General features: G+C 64.7%; 1 protein-coding gene across 7 annotated transcripts; it reads right to left on the bottom strand.

The window, feature by feature from the left end:
• Positions 1–37: 37 nt before the first annotated feature.
• LOC126041888 (transducin-like enhancer protein 1) lies at positions 38–14,702 on the bottom strand. 7 transcript variants are annotated; one of them, XM_049808255.1, is made up of 22 exons: positions 14,501–14,702; positions 13,816–13,939; positions 13,025–13,173; positions 12,653–12,729; positions 12,263–12,326; positions 11,720–11,764; positions 8,309–8,371; positions 8,014–8,088; positions 7,141–7,336; positions 6,618–6,634; positions 6,135–6,239; positions 5,947–5,991; positions 5,503–5,658; positions 5,047–5,176; positions 4,750–4,934; positions 4,599–4,675; positions 4,027–4,276; positions 2,634–2,881; positions 2,245–2,392; positions 2,012–2,162; positions 1,558–1,634; positions 45–1,304 (listed from the first exon to the last, which is right to left on the bottom strand). In XM_049808255.1, exons 5-22 carry the CDS (start codon positions 12,263–12,265, stop codon positions 1,197–1,199), a joined length of 2,079 nt encoding a protein of 692 aa, XP_049664212.1. In that variant the 5' UTR covers positions 12,266–12,326; positions 12,653–12,729; positions 13,025–13,173; positions 13,816–13,939; positions 14,501–14,702; the 3' UTR covers positions 45–1,196. The 7 variants fall into 7 exon arrangements, 6 of the variants coding, with proteins under 6 accessions (XP_049664208.1, XP_049664209.1, XP_049664210.1 ...); XM_049808251.1 differs by lacking the exon at positions 14,501–14,702 and having other exon boundaries at positions 38–1,304; positions 13,816–14,179; XM_049808252.1 differs by lacking the exon at positions 14,501–14,702 and having other exon boundaries at positions 38–1,304; positions 8,047–8,088; positions 13,816–14,179.
• Between the last annotated feature and the right edge of the window lie 1,084 nt (positions 14,703–15,786).

Below are 15,786 nucleotides of genomic sequence, written 5' to 3'. Positions count from 1 at the left end.
GCACCAGAGCAGCCTTTCCTACCACGGCAGAGCTGCTCCTGCCCGCCTGCCACAGCAGCCCTGGCTCAGGGCTGGATGCGGTTAGCTGCATCTCAGGGCTGAGCTCGGGGCAGGAGTGCATCGCAGCAACCACACCGCAGCCGGCAGCACCCTGCTTCCCTGCCAGCTCTCACCGTGGCCGCTGCTGGCGGGCCGTGCTCCAAGGCTCTCGGCAACAGCCCTGCTTCCCCCACGGCAGCTCTGGCAGGAAGCCAGACCGATAAGCCAGTGCCGACTGCTCACATCTCATTTCCTTCAAAAACCGCTTCCTCCAGCACTGGCTTCTGCCCCACACCCCACAGAGACACAGACTGCTCGAGGGACAGCACTGCACAGCAGCCAACGCCATACATCCTAACCCTCGTGGTCAGCAGTGTTCCGGCCCCGGGATGCTTTCCACCATGCCCAGGACCGACGCAGCGCTGAGTGAGGAGAGTGCCGGCAGCGCAGTCGTGCTGCCAGGCCCCATGGCCCTGCCTGCTGCAGAGAGCGGCAACGAACCTGCCCTGATGCAGGAAAGGGAAAGAAGCGGTGAGCTGTGGCAGCCAAAGGGGATGATGCCACTGCCCCACCGGCCCTGGTCTCACCCATCCTCAGCTGGCTCCAGCCCACGGCCACAGAGCACCAAAGCTACTGCCCAGGACGAAGTCCAGCGGTGCTTTTTTGCTTGATTTTATTATTAAATACATATTAAATGCCTAGGAGGCACAGAGGTAGATGAGGACAGAGCCCATCTTCCTCAGCCTGACCCAGAGACTTAACAGAAAAAAAAAAAAACCACAGCAAAAAGTTAGAACCAAAAAAACCTCAAAAAACCTGAACAAAAAACCTTAACAACGCCAAACCCTCCCCCCTCAACGCCCACAGCCCAGATTTAGAAACAAACCAACAAATAAAGAACAAAAAAAGGAGAAAGTCCCCAGGAAATTCACTGCGAGCAGCAGCCGCCACGTCCCAGCCCAGCATGACGCCTGGCCGTGGTCCCAGGGCCACCTCCACCCCTCGCCGCTCTCCTCCGGCTTGGATGCCCTGGCCACAGGCTGCACATTCTTTGGGAAGTCAGCAGCAGGGCAGGTAGAGTCCACCCGTCTGTCCACATGGACACGTGCCTGTCCATGTTGTGTGGGCCCTCCCTGCAGTTGGCACCTCTCTTGCTCTCAGTAAATGACCTCATAAACCGTAGCTTTCTTGTCCCCTGAGCCAGTCACGATGAACTGGTCATCTGTGGAGACATCGCAGCTGAGGACGGAGGAGGTTTCCTTTGACTGGAGAGAGGAGGGCAGGGGGTAAGAACAAGGAGCAGCCCCAGAGCAAGGTCCCAGTCCCACCCCTTGGGACCTGGGGCCCCGAGTTGTGCCGGGGCGGGGGGGCTGCAGGGACAAATTTGTTTATGGGGCTCATTACTGCTAAGATACATTTACAGCTGGGTTGTACTGGGCCATCCCAGCTCTGGGCAACCTCACCCAGAGGAACATCTCCCCCCCACCCCTGATCATGAAGACTACGTATGCCCCACACCTGGAAGATGCTGGCTCCATAGGGTGTCCGCCAGGCGTTCAGCAGGTTGTCCTTCCCCGTGCTCACGAACCACTTCCCTGTGGGAGGGACAGAAGGGACAAAGAGGAGCATCATATCACCAAACCAGGCCCATCAGCTGTATTCCTGCAGCAAATTGGGTCCAGGTTGTGTAACACAACGTGGGGATAAGAAAGCAACACTTAGCCAAGGCACTGTTTTAAGGAACACAAAGGGGAGTCCTGTGACAACAGAGCTGAGAGTGCAGCCATGGATGTTGCTCCAGGAGGAACAGACACCCCTTCTCTGAAGGATACCACTAGCACCCACACAGAACTGGGCTGGCTACTGGAGCCAGTGCTTGCCCCCAGTGCAAAAAGCTCTGAGACACATGGCTAGGAGAGGAGACTCCATCCACAAGGTTCCAGAGCCAGGGGGCTGGGACAGGCATGCCTACCACAGGAGGCAAATTTGAGGGAGAGGACACAGCTCTCATGGAGGTGCAGCTGGTACTTGTCCGGTTTGGCGACATGCAGGATCTCCACGTTGCTGCTCTCCATGCCCACTGCCAGCCACTCTCCCGTTGGGCAGTAACCCAGGGAGAAGATCTAGGGAGAGAGACAGGGTCAGGCAGTGACCCAGCAGGTCCCAGCCAGCCCCATGGTGCTCCTAGTCAGCCCCAGTCCCTACCTGGGAGCTGAAGTCATGCTGCTGCAGCTGACGCCCTTCCCGCAGGTCCCAGCACCGTACCGTGTTGTCCAGCCCCCCTGTCCACAGCTTGGTGCCATCGTTAGAGATGTCGATGCAGCTGGCACCATCTGTGTGGCCTTGAAACTGCCTGGGAAAGAGGGGGACAGAGAGGGCGAGAGCATGGCTGTCAGGGCTGCCAGCACCTGCAGTGCAAAGCGTGGGCCGGAGCAGCACCCAGCAGTGAGGAGCAGATCCCTGCTGCAGGGACAGGGACTGTCCTATGGCCAGGGTTAGACTGCGCAGAGGGGAGGCCCTGGAGGGGACCAAGTGGTCCCTGGCCTGATGAGCCCCGAGGAGCCCTGCCCACGCTCCCCCTGTCCCAGGCTCACCTGACCAGGGTCTGGTTCTGCAGGTCCCACACCACGATGTTGCCATCACTGCAGCAGGAGAAGCAGACTTTGGCGTCGGGGCTGATGGCCAGGGCATAGCAGGCGGGGGCAGAGGAGGTGAGCTCAGCCTTGATGCGGGGCGTTGGGGCTGCCAGGTCCCAGATGGAGAGGGTGCTGGCCTCCCCCCCCACGATAAGGCTCCGGCCGTCAGGCAGCAGCTTGCAGGAGCGGATGTAGTTGTCCCGGTTCTAGGGTGCAGGAGAGAGGACCCCGTTAACCCCTTTCCCTCCAGCCCTAGACTGCCTGGTCACCCTAGGGCCAGCAGCTCGTACTGAGGGTAGGAGCAGCAGCAGTGGGAGAGCAGGACTGGGGCAGGGGTGGCTGTGCAGCCCACCCCGTCCCATGCCCAGAGTGGTCGCCCCAGCCAGCCCCCATAGGAGCCCCTCAGTTTGTTACTGCACTATGAACAGCCTCAGGGACACCCTCAACCCACAGCATCCCTGCCAGCAGCTGCCCGACAGACACGGCTGGTCCTGGAGGAGACAAAGGGCAGCCAGGGAGGCAGCTCCAACAAGGCTGAAACAGCCCATGGCTCCGAACACTAGAACACCATTTTTCCCTGCTCCCAAACTTCTGATGCAGCTTGAAATTATCATGACTCAGTCATTTCCTTGTTTGTGCATCTGTATCTTCAAGGTCAGCACCATCCAGGAATATTTGTCAGGCTGCCCAGGCCCCAAGCAAGTTGAAGGGAGGACTTAGGTTTGGGCTGTTCAAAGCAGGCACAGGGACTCCCAGTTCCAGCAGCCCGTTTAAAATAAACCTCAAAGAAAACAAGTTAAAAATACTCTCAGGTGATGGCTGTGCCTCCAGCTTGGCTCTGGTGAGTTGCTGTGGTCTGACAGTCCATTTCATTTATTTTTAAAAGAAATAGGAGTTCTCCCTCCAGCCAGACTCACACAAGCAAAAGCAGAAAGGACAGAGCTGAATCCGAGTGATGCTTCAAGCCCATGCAGTTCTGGCCTGTACGAAGTATCTGGCCAGGAGGGGTTGACACTGGCAAAGACTTGTCTTAGGGTAGGTGCTGTCAAACAAAGCAGCACCAAAGCGTGGGGGTGTAAAAGCCCCCCAACAGCTTGGGATGCTCAGAACAGATGGGGTGGCACAGGAGAGCACACTGGCAGCACAGAGCCACCATCCCTCCCCAGCAGCCCCCCCACTTAGAAACACACATGGAGACTCTCCTCGGTGCACACTGTCGCTTTCAGAGGCCTCCCGCATCCCTAAGATCTGCAATGGAGACCCCAGACCCCCTCTGCACCACGGCACTGTGGCACAGTGCAGGGAAACAGGGAAAAAAGCTGTGCCAGAGTGGCGGCACGCTCCTCCTTACCAAACAGTCCAGCTGAGCCACGGCTGTCTTGGTGCCTGGCTGCCCCACGTCCCACACCTTCACGCAGCCCTTGCCCCCGGTGTAGACGTGTCGTGTGGAGTTGCTGATGGTGACGGCACAGACCACCTCACCGTGGCTCAGGGTGTGAAGCTGCCGAGCATGGCGGGGGATGCCAGAGCCAACGAGGGCGTCGGGTGGGAAAGGCACCGGCTGCATCTGCCCGTCGGCGCTGACATGGAAGGAATAGGCGCTGGAAGGGGACAGAGCAGTAAGAACCAGCCAAGGATCCTGCACAGAGAGCAGCCAGTGCTATGTCGGACCCAGCGCACCTGACACAGGCAGCACTGTTTGGAATCAGAGCCACGAGCAGAGCAGTGCCCAGGGAAGCCTGGCTGGGCACACAATAGCCTGCCGCTGCCCAGAAACAGGTGCGCCATCCCCGGGCTGTGCTCCCCATCCCTGCTGGCCCTGGCCTGCCTGCACCCCCCAGCTTAAGCCCTGCAGGACACCTCGTCCTCTGACTGCCCCCCCCCAACCCCATACAGCCCCCAGCCCAGCACGGCCCCACTTACGGTTTCCCCGAAGTCCCCACTTGCATGCCGGCTGCCAGCCCTGGGACGCGCATGTGGGGGTGCGGGTCGTAGCCCACCTGGAGGGGACAGCGGGTGAGAGCAGCTCGCGCCCCACGGCCCCCTCAGCCCTGCAGGGAAGAGGCTCACGCACCAGGGGGGAGCGCCCGTAGCTGCCGGCTCCCACGGCGGCCGCAGCCCCGTTGAGCTGCGGGGACATGAGGTGGAGGCTGGCGTAGGCACCAGTCCCGGCCATGTCCCCGTTAACTGCGGGGTGGGCCATGCCAAAGGCAGCCGAGTATGGGCTCTGCACTCCCAGCGGATTCCTCAGGCCCAGGGCTGCAGGGGGAGAGGCAGCGTAAAGAGACGGGGCCCAGGGTCCATCCTCGTGGGGGACCAGGGGACCAGCGCTCAGAGCCACCTGCCCAGGCCCCGGCAGGGCCAAGCTCACCCAGTGGGTCCACGGGGGCCTTGGCGGCGGCGGGGCGAAACTGCTGGGCACCACTGGAGCCCGGGGCCACGGTGTCACCCTGGGAGGTGGGTGTGCTGGACTTCAGGCTAGGCGTCCCTACCTTCTCCACCTGCCAGGAACAGAGCGGGGAGGTCTGACAGCTGTGCTACTGCCCTGCCAGGGGGTCTCCTCAGGTCCCCCCCGAGCGAGCTGGTCCATTTTCCTCACCCCTGATGATAGCCCAGCCCAGCCAGTGCTGCAGGGTCTGGGGGATGGGACACGAGAGGGGATCTAATGGAGCAGGAGCCCTCCCTGTCCCCCAGCGTTGCCTTCACCCCATGGGTGTAGAGGCAAGCTGACCCACGTCCGGCAGCTCTGCCAGCCGAACCCGGGCAGCAGGAACGCGAGCACAACCCCTGAGCGAAGCGCCCCAGCTGCCCCAGGCTACTCACGTACCGTGGGTGCATCCTTGCTCCGAGACGGGGACGTGCTGCTCGAGGAGGCCATGGAGGTCGGGCTGAGCGGTATGGCCTCCTTCCTGCCCAGGGGGACCTTCTCCACCCCATTCTCTCGGGACGAGTAGGAATGGACACTGTGCGGGGAAGAGGGGTCCTGGAGGGGGAGGGAAATCAGCAGGCAGCAGAGCAGGCAGGAGTGCAAGGACGTCCCAAGCCATGGTGAGCCAGTGGCTCCAGAGATAGCCAGGCTGGGACCCTGGATCCTGGGGCTCATCGCTGCCATCAGTGAGGGCCGGTGAGCACGACTCAGGTCCCATTGCCACCTCCCCATGCTGCCTGCCTCCTCCTGTAACAGCCTCTTAGCCCCCCACTCAGGCAGAGGGACGGGCAGCGCAGGTCAACCCCAGCCCCTTCCCAGTGCCCGACATCCCGATGCACTGACCTCATCCACCACCAAGTTGTCTTCACTTTTGTCTGCATCGCTGCCCTGAAACGCAGAGGACAGTTGGAGACAAAGGGGCTGAGGCTGCCCTCGCTCCCGCCTGGGAAGTGCCGGAGGCACAGGCAGCTCCACACATTGCCCTGCAAGAGGGGATGGGGATGCCCCAAGCCCCCCAGCCCCGGACTCACGTAGTCTGTAACAAAGTCCTTCTCCTCCACCTTCCTCTTTTTGCTGCTGCTCAGGTACTCGGAGATGGCTCGTGCCCGCTCCCCATTGGGCAGCGCCAGGGAGCTCTGGGGTAGGGGGACACTGCGTTAGGGGCTGCGAGCTGCTGTGCCCGGCCCCCAGGACAGGCAGCACCAACGCAGGGCTGTGGCTGGCTCTAGGGGCACCGAGGGCCCCAGTGTAGCCCCCCCGTGCCACCAGTTCGGGCTTCAGCTCCTGCCGAAGGAGCAACAAGGGGGACGCTGCTTGGGGGAACGGTGCGGTTTGCCCACGTGACACGGGGAAGGGGTCCCCAGGGGAGAGCACCCACCCACACGGCTGTGCCGGCAGTGGGGCCTCAGCCGGGCAGCGGGATCTGTCCCCCGCACGGCTGCCCGCTCCCAGGGTCCCGGCCAGAGCCTGCGCAGCTGGAAGGAAACGGTGCAAGAGAAGGAAAAGGCACTTACGGGGCCGGGGTCTCGCTCTGTCACCGTGGCAACGCGGAGGCACAGCAGCAGGAGGAGGGAAGGAGGGACACACTGTGCCACCGCCGAGAGCCCCCCAGGAAAGCCGCCCACTCAAGCCACCCACTCCTCCCGCAGGTGCTGGGGTGCTCGTGGCAGGGCCGGGCCAGCGCTACAGCAGCAGCATGGTCCTGGGCCCCCACCAGGGACGACCCCCCCCAGCCCACCCCACTGCCTTCCCAGGTGGTGCTGCTCAGCGGGGTACATTCCCCACCCAAACCCCTCACAGCTGGCAAGCCCCCCACTCCACCAGCCCAGCTGGGAGCCCTGAGGCACAGACAAGCTGCTCCCCACCCAGCCCTGGCCCCCACCCACCCCAGGGAAGTGCCCAAGCGGGAACGACGTGGGGAGCAAGCACAGCCCCGGGGCCCAGCATCACCCCTTCCCAGGCTTGCCGGCTGCCAGGAGGGTCACACCAGACCTGACCCCCCAGCCTGGCCCCTGTCTCCCGTCCCCTCACACTCACCCCTAGGCTCAGTGTCATGGACTCCTCGGTCATCTTTGGCCAGAAGCTGGGCCTGGGCCCCCAGCGCCCCTGAAAGCGCCAGCAGCCCCGAGGCGCTGCTGATGCCAGCAAGGCCGGCAGGCTGCATCCCGGAGGGGTGGGGGGTCAGCGGGATGGGAGGAGCGTGGTGTGAGAGGTGCTGGGTCTGGAGCTGGTGCTGGAGAGGAGCGGGAGGAGAGAGGAGAGCCAAAGAAGAACCACGTCAGGACGGCTGCCGGGTAGGGGGGGAGGGAAGAGGCTGCACCTCCCCACCGGCAGCCCTGGGTCAGCCAAGGGATGGATGGGGAGCTGGGTGAGGAGAGGCAGGGCACGCTCCCACGGTGCCCCAGCCAAGCTGCCAGCAGCACCACGTCCCTCCCACCGCCTCTCTCCACCTCATGACAAGAGCTACTGGGACAGACGGGAGACCCTACGCGTATCCATACCACTGTACTGCTGTGGTCTCGTGGGAATAACTGAGGTGTGGGAACAGTGGCGATCCCACCCTCCACCTGGGCCACAGGGCATCGGGACACAGTGACATGACCAGCCATCAGCCCCACACCCTGTTTTGACACCACTGCAGCAGCAGCTGCATCTCCTCCAAGCCCGAGTACTGCTGGCAGCCCCCCAAACAAGCTCAGCTTGCCCTCCTCCCCCCCCCTCCCCGACTCAGCCACAGGAGGGCGAAGGCACTAGGGGCAGGGGGCTGCACCCGACCCCCGCTCTGTGCTCGGGACAGGACAGGTCTCCAGCCCAGGGGACGGTGGGAGCACGGGAGGCACCATTGCCTGCGGCAGCCCAGCACCCCCAGCCAGGGGGTGGCGGGAAGGGGTGGGCAGAGGGTTGACGTACCCCGATCGCCGCGTTCAGGTCGGTCATAGTCACCTGCTTCGCACGCTCCACGGCCTGGACCACCTGCTGCTGGTGCTGCAGGGAGAGAAGAGCACGTCAGCACCGGGCGATGCCTCCGCCGACTCCTGCTGCGAGCAGGGCTGCGGCAGTCTCATTTCGTCAGGGGATGGGGTGAAGCCAGCCCCCCCAGCCCAGCGCAAAGCACAGGGCCTGAGTCCCCCAGCAGGGACACTCCCTGTGTCCCAAAGGAGCTCTGCACACCCGGTCAGAGGTGAGGGTCCGAGGGCTCACCCACCTCCTGAGACAGGAACGGGATGAGCTGGGCGCAGATCACGTTGAGCCGCTTCGCAATCTCCGTCTGCCAGCAGAAGAGAGGCAGTGCCTGTCAGGGCAAGGGGCAGAGCTGCCCCCACGCTGAGCGGCCCTGGCACCGCGGGAGACCCCTCCCGCCAAGGGCGCTCCCCAGGCGGGCAGATGCCCCCTCCCCATCATACCCAAGCAGCCACAGGGTGCCAGCGCTTGGCCCCAAGAGCTGCTGCTCAGCACCAAGGACCAGAAACACCCCAGGGGGGAACAGGAAAGCTCTCCTTCCCAACGCCAGCCCTCCAAAAACACGACCCCAGAATCCTCCAACCCCACCCTGAGAGCCCCAGGACGGCTCCCGCCTCCTCCCTGCCAGGGACATGGAGCCCCACGGCCCATGCCACCAAGGGCCATCACCAAGCAAGCCCACAGCCCCGCAGGTCAGGGCCCCGGCCTCAGCAGGCTCCCCTCCGCCCTCTGCGCAAGCCTCCTGCCGGCACCACGACTGCTAATTGCCGCTCTCCCGGCCTGCAGGAAGCCCTGGAGAGGTGCTCTCTTACAGCTGCTGTTTTTCTGCAACACTTGAGTGCCACAGGCAATCAGGAGCGCAGAGCAGGGGGAGCGGCACAGGGAGGCAGAGCGGTGGTGTGCCGTGCCTGCTGTGCCGCGCTCCCACCGCACCCTACAGCCAGGGCAGGGCCCTCGCCAGCCCCACGCCGCATGTCCCGGGCTGGGGGCGAGCACAGACATTGGGTCATCCCTGGCCCCACAGACACATCCCTGGGGAGAACCCCCAGGATCTAAGGGGTCAGACCCCTGCCCCGAGTACCAGTGGGTGACAACCAGGAGAGCAGACACTGCTCAAGGCAACAGCAGAGACGCCCACGCTGCTCTCCATCGCACAGAGCCGGGGACTCCACCCCAGCACCGAAGAGGGGGCAGAGATCAGCAGCTCTCCATTTAGGCGGGGGATGCCCCAGCCGCGGGGGCTCCAGGTAAGGTACTGTCCCAAGCTTCCAGGAGCTCCCTGCCCACGCCGGTGGGGAGGATGAAAACGTTACGGAACCAGCACGGGGCTGAGAGGAGGGGGTTGAACACAGACCTTCTTGTCAGCCCCAGGAGGAGACCAGAGGCTGAAGGGCCCCAACAGCCGGGGTGGACCTGACCCCAGATCTCCCCACCGGGACCTTGGGCAAGTCTCCTGTGCCCGGCTGGCGCAGGCACCGCAGTGCCAGGATGAGCGGCCACAACGCTGCCAGGCCAGTGGGGGGACACAGACCCAGTGACACCCCATGTTGCCCTTCAGAGCGGCCACCGTCCTGTTTTTGCCAGACCCACAGAGAGCAGAAACAATCCAGCACCCGCCCTCGCTTCCCCTTCCGAGGAAGGAAAAAAGAGAAAGAAAAGAAAGAAAGGCGGGGGGAGCAAGGAGATTTGGCAGCAGGCAGTTCTGGGAAGGATTTAGCTGTCTCCCGGGGCCGGCAGTGATGGATTCTCTTCCCTAATGCACTGATGGGCAGCAGCTCCTTGGGGAGAGCTGCCTCCAATTCACTCGCACTCGTTAATGTGCAATTTACTGGCACTTTAACGCTCTCAGCATGAAAAATGATCATGCTGTTTGCAGCCCCCCCAGCCACCAGCACCGTCACCTCCCCTCTGGCTCGCGGTGAGTAAGTCCAAGGCCAGGCAGATTCGGGGAGGCGGTTTTATAAAAAGCTACAGGCCCCTTCCACGCCAAAAACAAAACAACAATAAAAAATTAACATCTCCTGCTCATTCCTGTCTTGAGCCTCCCCTGCCGAGCCTGTGGCTGCCTGGAGAGCTGCACCATCACAGCCAGCCCCCCAGCCCCCAGCCCCATTTCCCTCCAAACAAACCCAGACAGGGTAAAACCGCCCTGTGCCTCGGCCCTTGCCAGTGCCAGCACCGCCGATGCCAGCACCATGGGAGCCGGGTGCCTGGGGAGCCGCTGGGGGATGCTGAGGGGGGCACAGCGGGGACGGAGGCAGCACCGCACCACGGCACTACCCTGCCTTCACCAGCGGTGGTGGGGCAAGTGCTTCCTCGGGGGTCCCGGGGCAGCTGAGAGCCCTGCCCATGCCCACAAGCAGCACCAGATTTGGGGGAAGGGGAGGAGAGACAGCGACCCAATCTCCCCACGGCGGTGATAACCCGCAGCTCCCGCGCAGGCGGTTCCCATTTTTCACACAATGGCCGCTGGCTGTCAGAGCAGACTTACGGGCCCTTGTTAAAAGTGCAGACAGCTCGCTGGCGGGCAGCCAGCGGCACCTGGGACTGGCAGAAAACACGAGCCTGCGAGGGCCAGGGGAGAACCGGCAACCAGATGAGAGGAGCACACAACCGGAGGGGGTGCTGGGCCGGGCAGACCCTTGGCATCGCCCCTCGCAAGGGTGGCTTCACGCCTCCTTCTCGGCCGGCTTTGCGCAGCGGGGATGGCGGCACGGGGCAGGGTGCACATGGGAAACGAGGAGAGCCACAGAAACACCCACCCGAGGGGTGGAAAGACGGTGAGATTGGCTGTCAGCCTGCCCTGTGCCGGGGGCCGGCACTCCCACGCCGGCCGCCCGAGCCGGCTCCCGCGCAACAGTTGGTGGCGGCGGGGTGCGGGGCGGGAAGGAAGGAGGCCGTGGCTGCAGCACGCCTCGCCAGGCTCCTCCGCAGCCTCTTTAAAAATAGATGAGAAGAAACCTTCTGTCTCAGAGCAGCTGGTGACCCGGAGCGCGGCGCAGCGGGAGGAAGGGAGGGAGGGAGGCAGGATGGGGAGGCAGCAAGGGGGGATGTGCAGCCCCGAGCCCTTGGGGAGCCCACCCTGCACCCACGCCCCAGCCCCCTGCTTCCCACCTCAGGATGCTCCTCAGCCCCAGCCCCCAGGCGAGCTGCCCCCAAGGGCCAGCTGGCACTGGACAGCTGCCAAGGCAGCGAGGCAGAGCTCGTCACCCTGCCCATCACCCGGCCGTGACGCTGCAGCACCCGTTGCCCCGCGGGAGCCGGTCTCCTCCACGATGGTCCCCAGGTGGCCACTCACAACTGGTGCGAGCAGCCATGCAAGCACAAGTCCTCCACCGCTGCTCTCTTCCCACCGCAACAAGCGCATCGCGACACAGCCAGGAACGCGCACCCTGAGCCCAGCGAGCAAATGGCAGCTCACGCTGGAGTGCACACGCGTGTGCGGAGAGCTGAGGAGACAGGCCAAGGCCATGACGCAGAGTGGCGCAGAGCTCCCAAAGCACACAGAAGGGAGCACAGCCCCCACAAGCACAGCCTTCCCTGGGCTACGGCAGGGAGCGACTTCCCACGCTTTCCGTGGGTGACCCTGGATGGGCCCAGAGGTCAAGGCATGGACGGGGAGAAGGGACAACGCTCCCATCCCACACAGACTCACCTGTTTGTGCATCTCGATGTTCAGGCCGTAGGACATCTCATAGTACTGCGAGGGAGAGAAGGCAGCATCAGCACGGCTGGGGAGCCCAGGGGGACTCACAACCAGAAAGTCCTCTCCGGTGCTGGCGCGCAGGGTCAGCCTGGCCACAAATGCCCATGCTGTGGCCAGGCCAGGAGGAGAACATGGTCCCCAGCAACTCTCCCGGGAGCAGAGGTCTCTCTGGCACACAGCCACAGCCCACAAAACGGACACGGTCCTTCTGGGGCTCCCGCTCACTGCCCGCGGGAAAGGAGACAACCCGCACGGGAGCAGCTTCGCCACCACCCTGCCACCATGCGCTCTGGCAGCAAGCCCTGCTCAAAACACCACAGCTCATTTTGGGGGAAAAAACAGACAATAACTACCACAGGAACTAGGTCTCAGGGCCTGGCCGCACAACCCAAACGCGAGGGGAAGCCAAACCATCCCAGGGCTGCGTGTCCTTTGATGGTTCAGAGGAGACACCCCCCACCGCACTCCTCCTTTCAGGTGGAGCTCACTAACCATGACATAATGACGCTGGATTTCTGTTTTTTCTGTTGCCAGCTTTTCACATTCTAACTTCAAGCTGTAATAATAAAGAGAAGAAAGAGAGAGGGAGGGCGGGAGAGGGAGACACCCCCTGGTCCCCCACAGGCAAGATCTCCCAGGCTGGACAGAGCACAAGCCCTCCCAGTGCACTGCGTGCTTCAGCCTCCTGCTCTCAGATTCAATCCCGTCTCCCAGCAGAAGCCAAGAAAACCACCTGAAAGAGGGTGGGAAGGGGCTGACAAAGAGGAGATGGACAGCAAAGGGATCCAGGCATCAGGGAGCAATCTGCATGGAGTTTTAACCCCCTCCCCAGCATCTGCTTCCCAAATGGAGCGAGCTGCAAAGCCGAGCTGCATTTCAAACCTTGCTCTGCCCAGCACTGTGCAGGGAAGGGGAGGTGATCCTGGCCAGCAGCAGGGCGGATCAGAGGGACTCCAGGTCTGCTAAGTGACGGCTCCAGCTCAGCCCAGAAGCCGGGCCCTGGAAGCCAGCATCCTCATCCTGGGGCTTTTGGCAGGAAGAGGCCGAGTTTACCCCTCAAACAGTGTCATTTCAAGCTACCAAGGTGGTGCTTGGCACAGCCGTCTTCCAGATGGACCAGTGCCCGCAGCAGCATGGGACGGCACTTCCCGCCAGCCCACACTGATGCCCAGCACCAAGGGGGAGCCTGCCCCTCGCCAGCGCCAGTTAAGTGCCCAGTGCCTTGCTGGCATGCGAGCCCTGGCAGCTTCTCACCTGTGGTATTGGTTCTGCAGGAACTGGAATTCCTCCTTGATGCGGTCCAAGGTCTCTGGGTAAGTCAGCTTGAGGGACTGAGGGGTGCTGGGGATGGCACTGGCAGCAACAGCAGCTCCCGAGGCAGCGGAGGGTGCCTGGAGATGGGCCTAGGCAGAGGAGGGGACCCCCGGGGTCACCACTGCTGGCTCAGTGAGGCTCGCGAGTCCCCCAGGGGTCGTCCTGCACCCGGGGAAGAGGCTATGGGCACATCTGGGAGAGCAGGACATGGAAGAGGTGGCAGAAAGAGTTATTGCAGAGGAAACTGGTTACAGCCAAGCACCAAGGGCAATCGTTCTCCACCTTTCCAGCATCGGTTCAGCCACTGAGCCAGAAGAGGAGGATTAACAACCACGGGTGGCACAGAGCGTGCAAGCCTGCCCTGGCAGAGCGTGCAACCCCCCGGCCCTCCTGCCCAGCCCCGGGGCTCTGTCCTCGCCCACTCATCACCAGTCCCACAGTCACTCCCCGACTGCGATCCGGCTTCCAGCGTGTTGGAAAACCCAAATCCCCCCAGCTCTGGAGCTCAGCATCAGTTTGGGAAGCACCACACCACTGCTCCTGAGCGCGTTACATGCCATCCCCACAACCTTCCAGGCCGAGGCCGACACGTCCCACCCCCACGGGGCAAGGCAGGCTCACAGTCGGGTTTGGGGGCACAGGCCCATGCCAAGGGCCAGGCCAGCACGGCTGCCGCAGTACCACGTGCTCGCCCGTGGCCCGGAGGGGACGAGGCCAAGCCGCGGGCTCACCGGGGGCCGGTTCTGCGGGAACATCTTTGGCACCGGACAGGCCCAGGATCCCTCTCGCCGCTCCGGGCCCCACCACGGGCTCAGGCCGGGGACGTAGGGACGCTTCCCAGCTCCGGATCAGGCCCTGGGAGAGAGACGGGGAGTCACGGCCCGGCGCTGCCCGCTCACGCAGCCGGCCGGGGCGCGGGGCCCTGCGGGAGCCGCAGCAGAGCAGGGCAAAGCCCCGGGGCCCGGTCCCTCCCGCAGCTCCCCCGCGGCCGCCAGGACCCCCGCACCGCGCCCCGGCCGAGCCGCTCCGCATCCCTCCGGGGACCGAGGGGCCCCGGGACTCCTTCCGGGGGCTGCGGGACCCGCCCGCCGCAGGACACCCCCCCAACCCACCCACCCCGCCCCCGCCGGCTCCCCGCCCCCAGCGCGGGCTCCACCGCCCCCGGCCCCGCCGCGGGCACGGCCCAGGCCCGCGCCCCCCCGACGCCGCGCAGACAATGGCCCCGCCGCTGCCGCCCGCAGCAGGTACGGCCGCGGGGAGGGACCGGCCTCGCCGCCGCCCCAGCCCCGCGCGGGGCCGGACCCCGCCCGGCGGGAGTCCCGGAGCGGGCCCGGAGCGGCGCGGCAGAGACCGAACCGAACCGAACCGGACCTGGACCGGACCAGCGCGGGCGGGACGGGATGGGACTGGACTCACCGCGCTGCTGGCTCCGGCTCCGGCTCCGGGCGCACGCCCCTGCGGCGGGGCGGGCCGGGCCGGGCCGAGCCGAGCTGCACCGAGCCGAGCCGAGCCGAGCCGAGCCGGCGCCCCCTCCCCGCCCGCCCCGCCCGCCGCGGCAGCCGCTCTGCGGAGCGCGATCAATGAACGAGCGCCAGCGCCAGCTCCACGTGGGGCCTGGCCCGTGCGGGCAATCGCCCCGGCCGCCAGCCAATGAGAGCGCGGCGGGAGCGGCCCGCCCCCACGTGGGGCGCGCGGAGCTGCCTTCTCATTGGCCAGCCGGGCCGGCCGCCGCGGAAGGTGTCAATCTGGGGAAGGCCGAGCAGCCAAAGAAGAGGCGGCGCGGGCGGGGGAGCGGCGATTAACCCGTGCGGTGCCGGGCGGGCACGGGGCGGGGGGGGACGACCGAGAGGGCGGCCGCGGCGGGGGCTGCCCCCAGGCCGTCCCCGGCGGGACCCCCGGCCGGCGGGGCACGGCCCCTTCCCAACCCCGCGACGGGGCCCTGCCCCCCCCCGGCACCGCAGCTTCGCCCGCAGAACGGAGCGGCGGGGTTTGTACCCAAGGCCCTGCGCCCCCCGCCCCGCCACCGCCCCTTCCCGCTCAGGCAGGCTCTGGTTTGGGGGCTTTTTTCCTAATACACACTAAACACAAGAAGTCGTTGCCCGCCCCCCGCTCTTTTCTTTTTTTTTTTTTTTTTTTAATCAAGAAAAGACAAGACACGAAATCAGGAATCCTCCCCCGGGGCTGCCGGTCTCGCTCACCGAGAATTCCCTGCGGCATGTGATGGCCGGGAGCGGCAGCATCCCTCTCCCCCGAGAGCTCAGGACGCTGGCCCGGGAAGGGCTCCTGGGTTCGGCCCTCTCCCCCGGCCCCGGGTCCCCTGCTCCCCCTCAGGGACCCCCACGCATCCCGCCTCCGCCCGCCAGCAAAGGGCCGGTGGCCGCCTGGCCCAGAGGAGGGTCTGCCAGCACCCACCCCGGCCCCTGCTCCCCGCCATCGCCCACCCCGGCAGCCCCGCGGGACGCTGGTCCGGGAAGCCCTTCGCCTTTGGGAAAACTCGAGCACGGGCAGATACTTGAGCCGGGGAAAGGGACCCCCACGTTGCCAGCCCACTCGCCCTACACCAGCCTCAGTGCCCCCTGCCCAGTGCTGCCCACCCTCCTCCCCAGAGCCCCCCGTGTTTCCAGCCAGCGGGCTGGGGCCCGTACAACCCACTGGGTTTTTCTCGTGGGTTTTCTGGTGGTTTTCTCCTTTCAGTGACATCG

This window comes from Accipiter gentilis, chromosome 8 (assembly GCF_929443795.1).
Source record: "Accipiter gentilis chromosome 8, bAccGen1.1, whole genome shotgun sequence".
Classification (NCBI taxonomy): Eukaryota; Metazoa; Chordata; class Aves; order Accipitriformes; family Accipitridae; genus Astur; species Astur gentilis.
This window is presented reverse-complemented; position numbering and strand designations above follow the sequence as displayed.

Excerpts from the sequence above, each read along its gene's own strand:
- LOC126041888 (XM_049808251.1), bottom strand. The coding sequence starts at position 14,116 with ATGCGGAGCGGCTCGGCCGGGGCGCGGTGCGGGGGTCCTGGCGGCCGC. Across the intron at positions 8,372-11,719 it reads ACATCGAGATGCACAAACAG|ACGGAGATTGCGAAGCGGCT; the intron begins GTGAGTCTGTGT and ends TTCTGCTGGCAG. Across the intron at positions 1,635-2,011 it reads CCTCAAATTTGCCTCCTGTG|GGAAGTGGTTCGTGAGCACG; the intron begins GTAGGCATGCCT and ends TCCCTCCCACAG.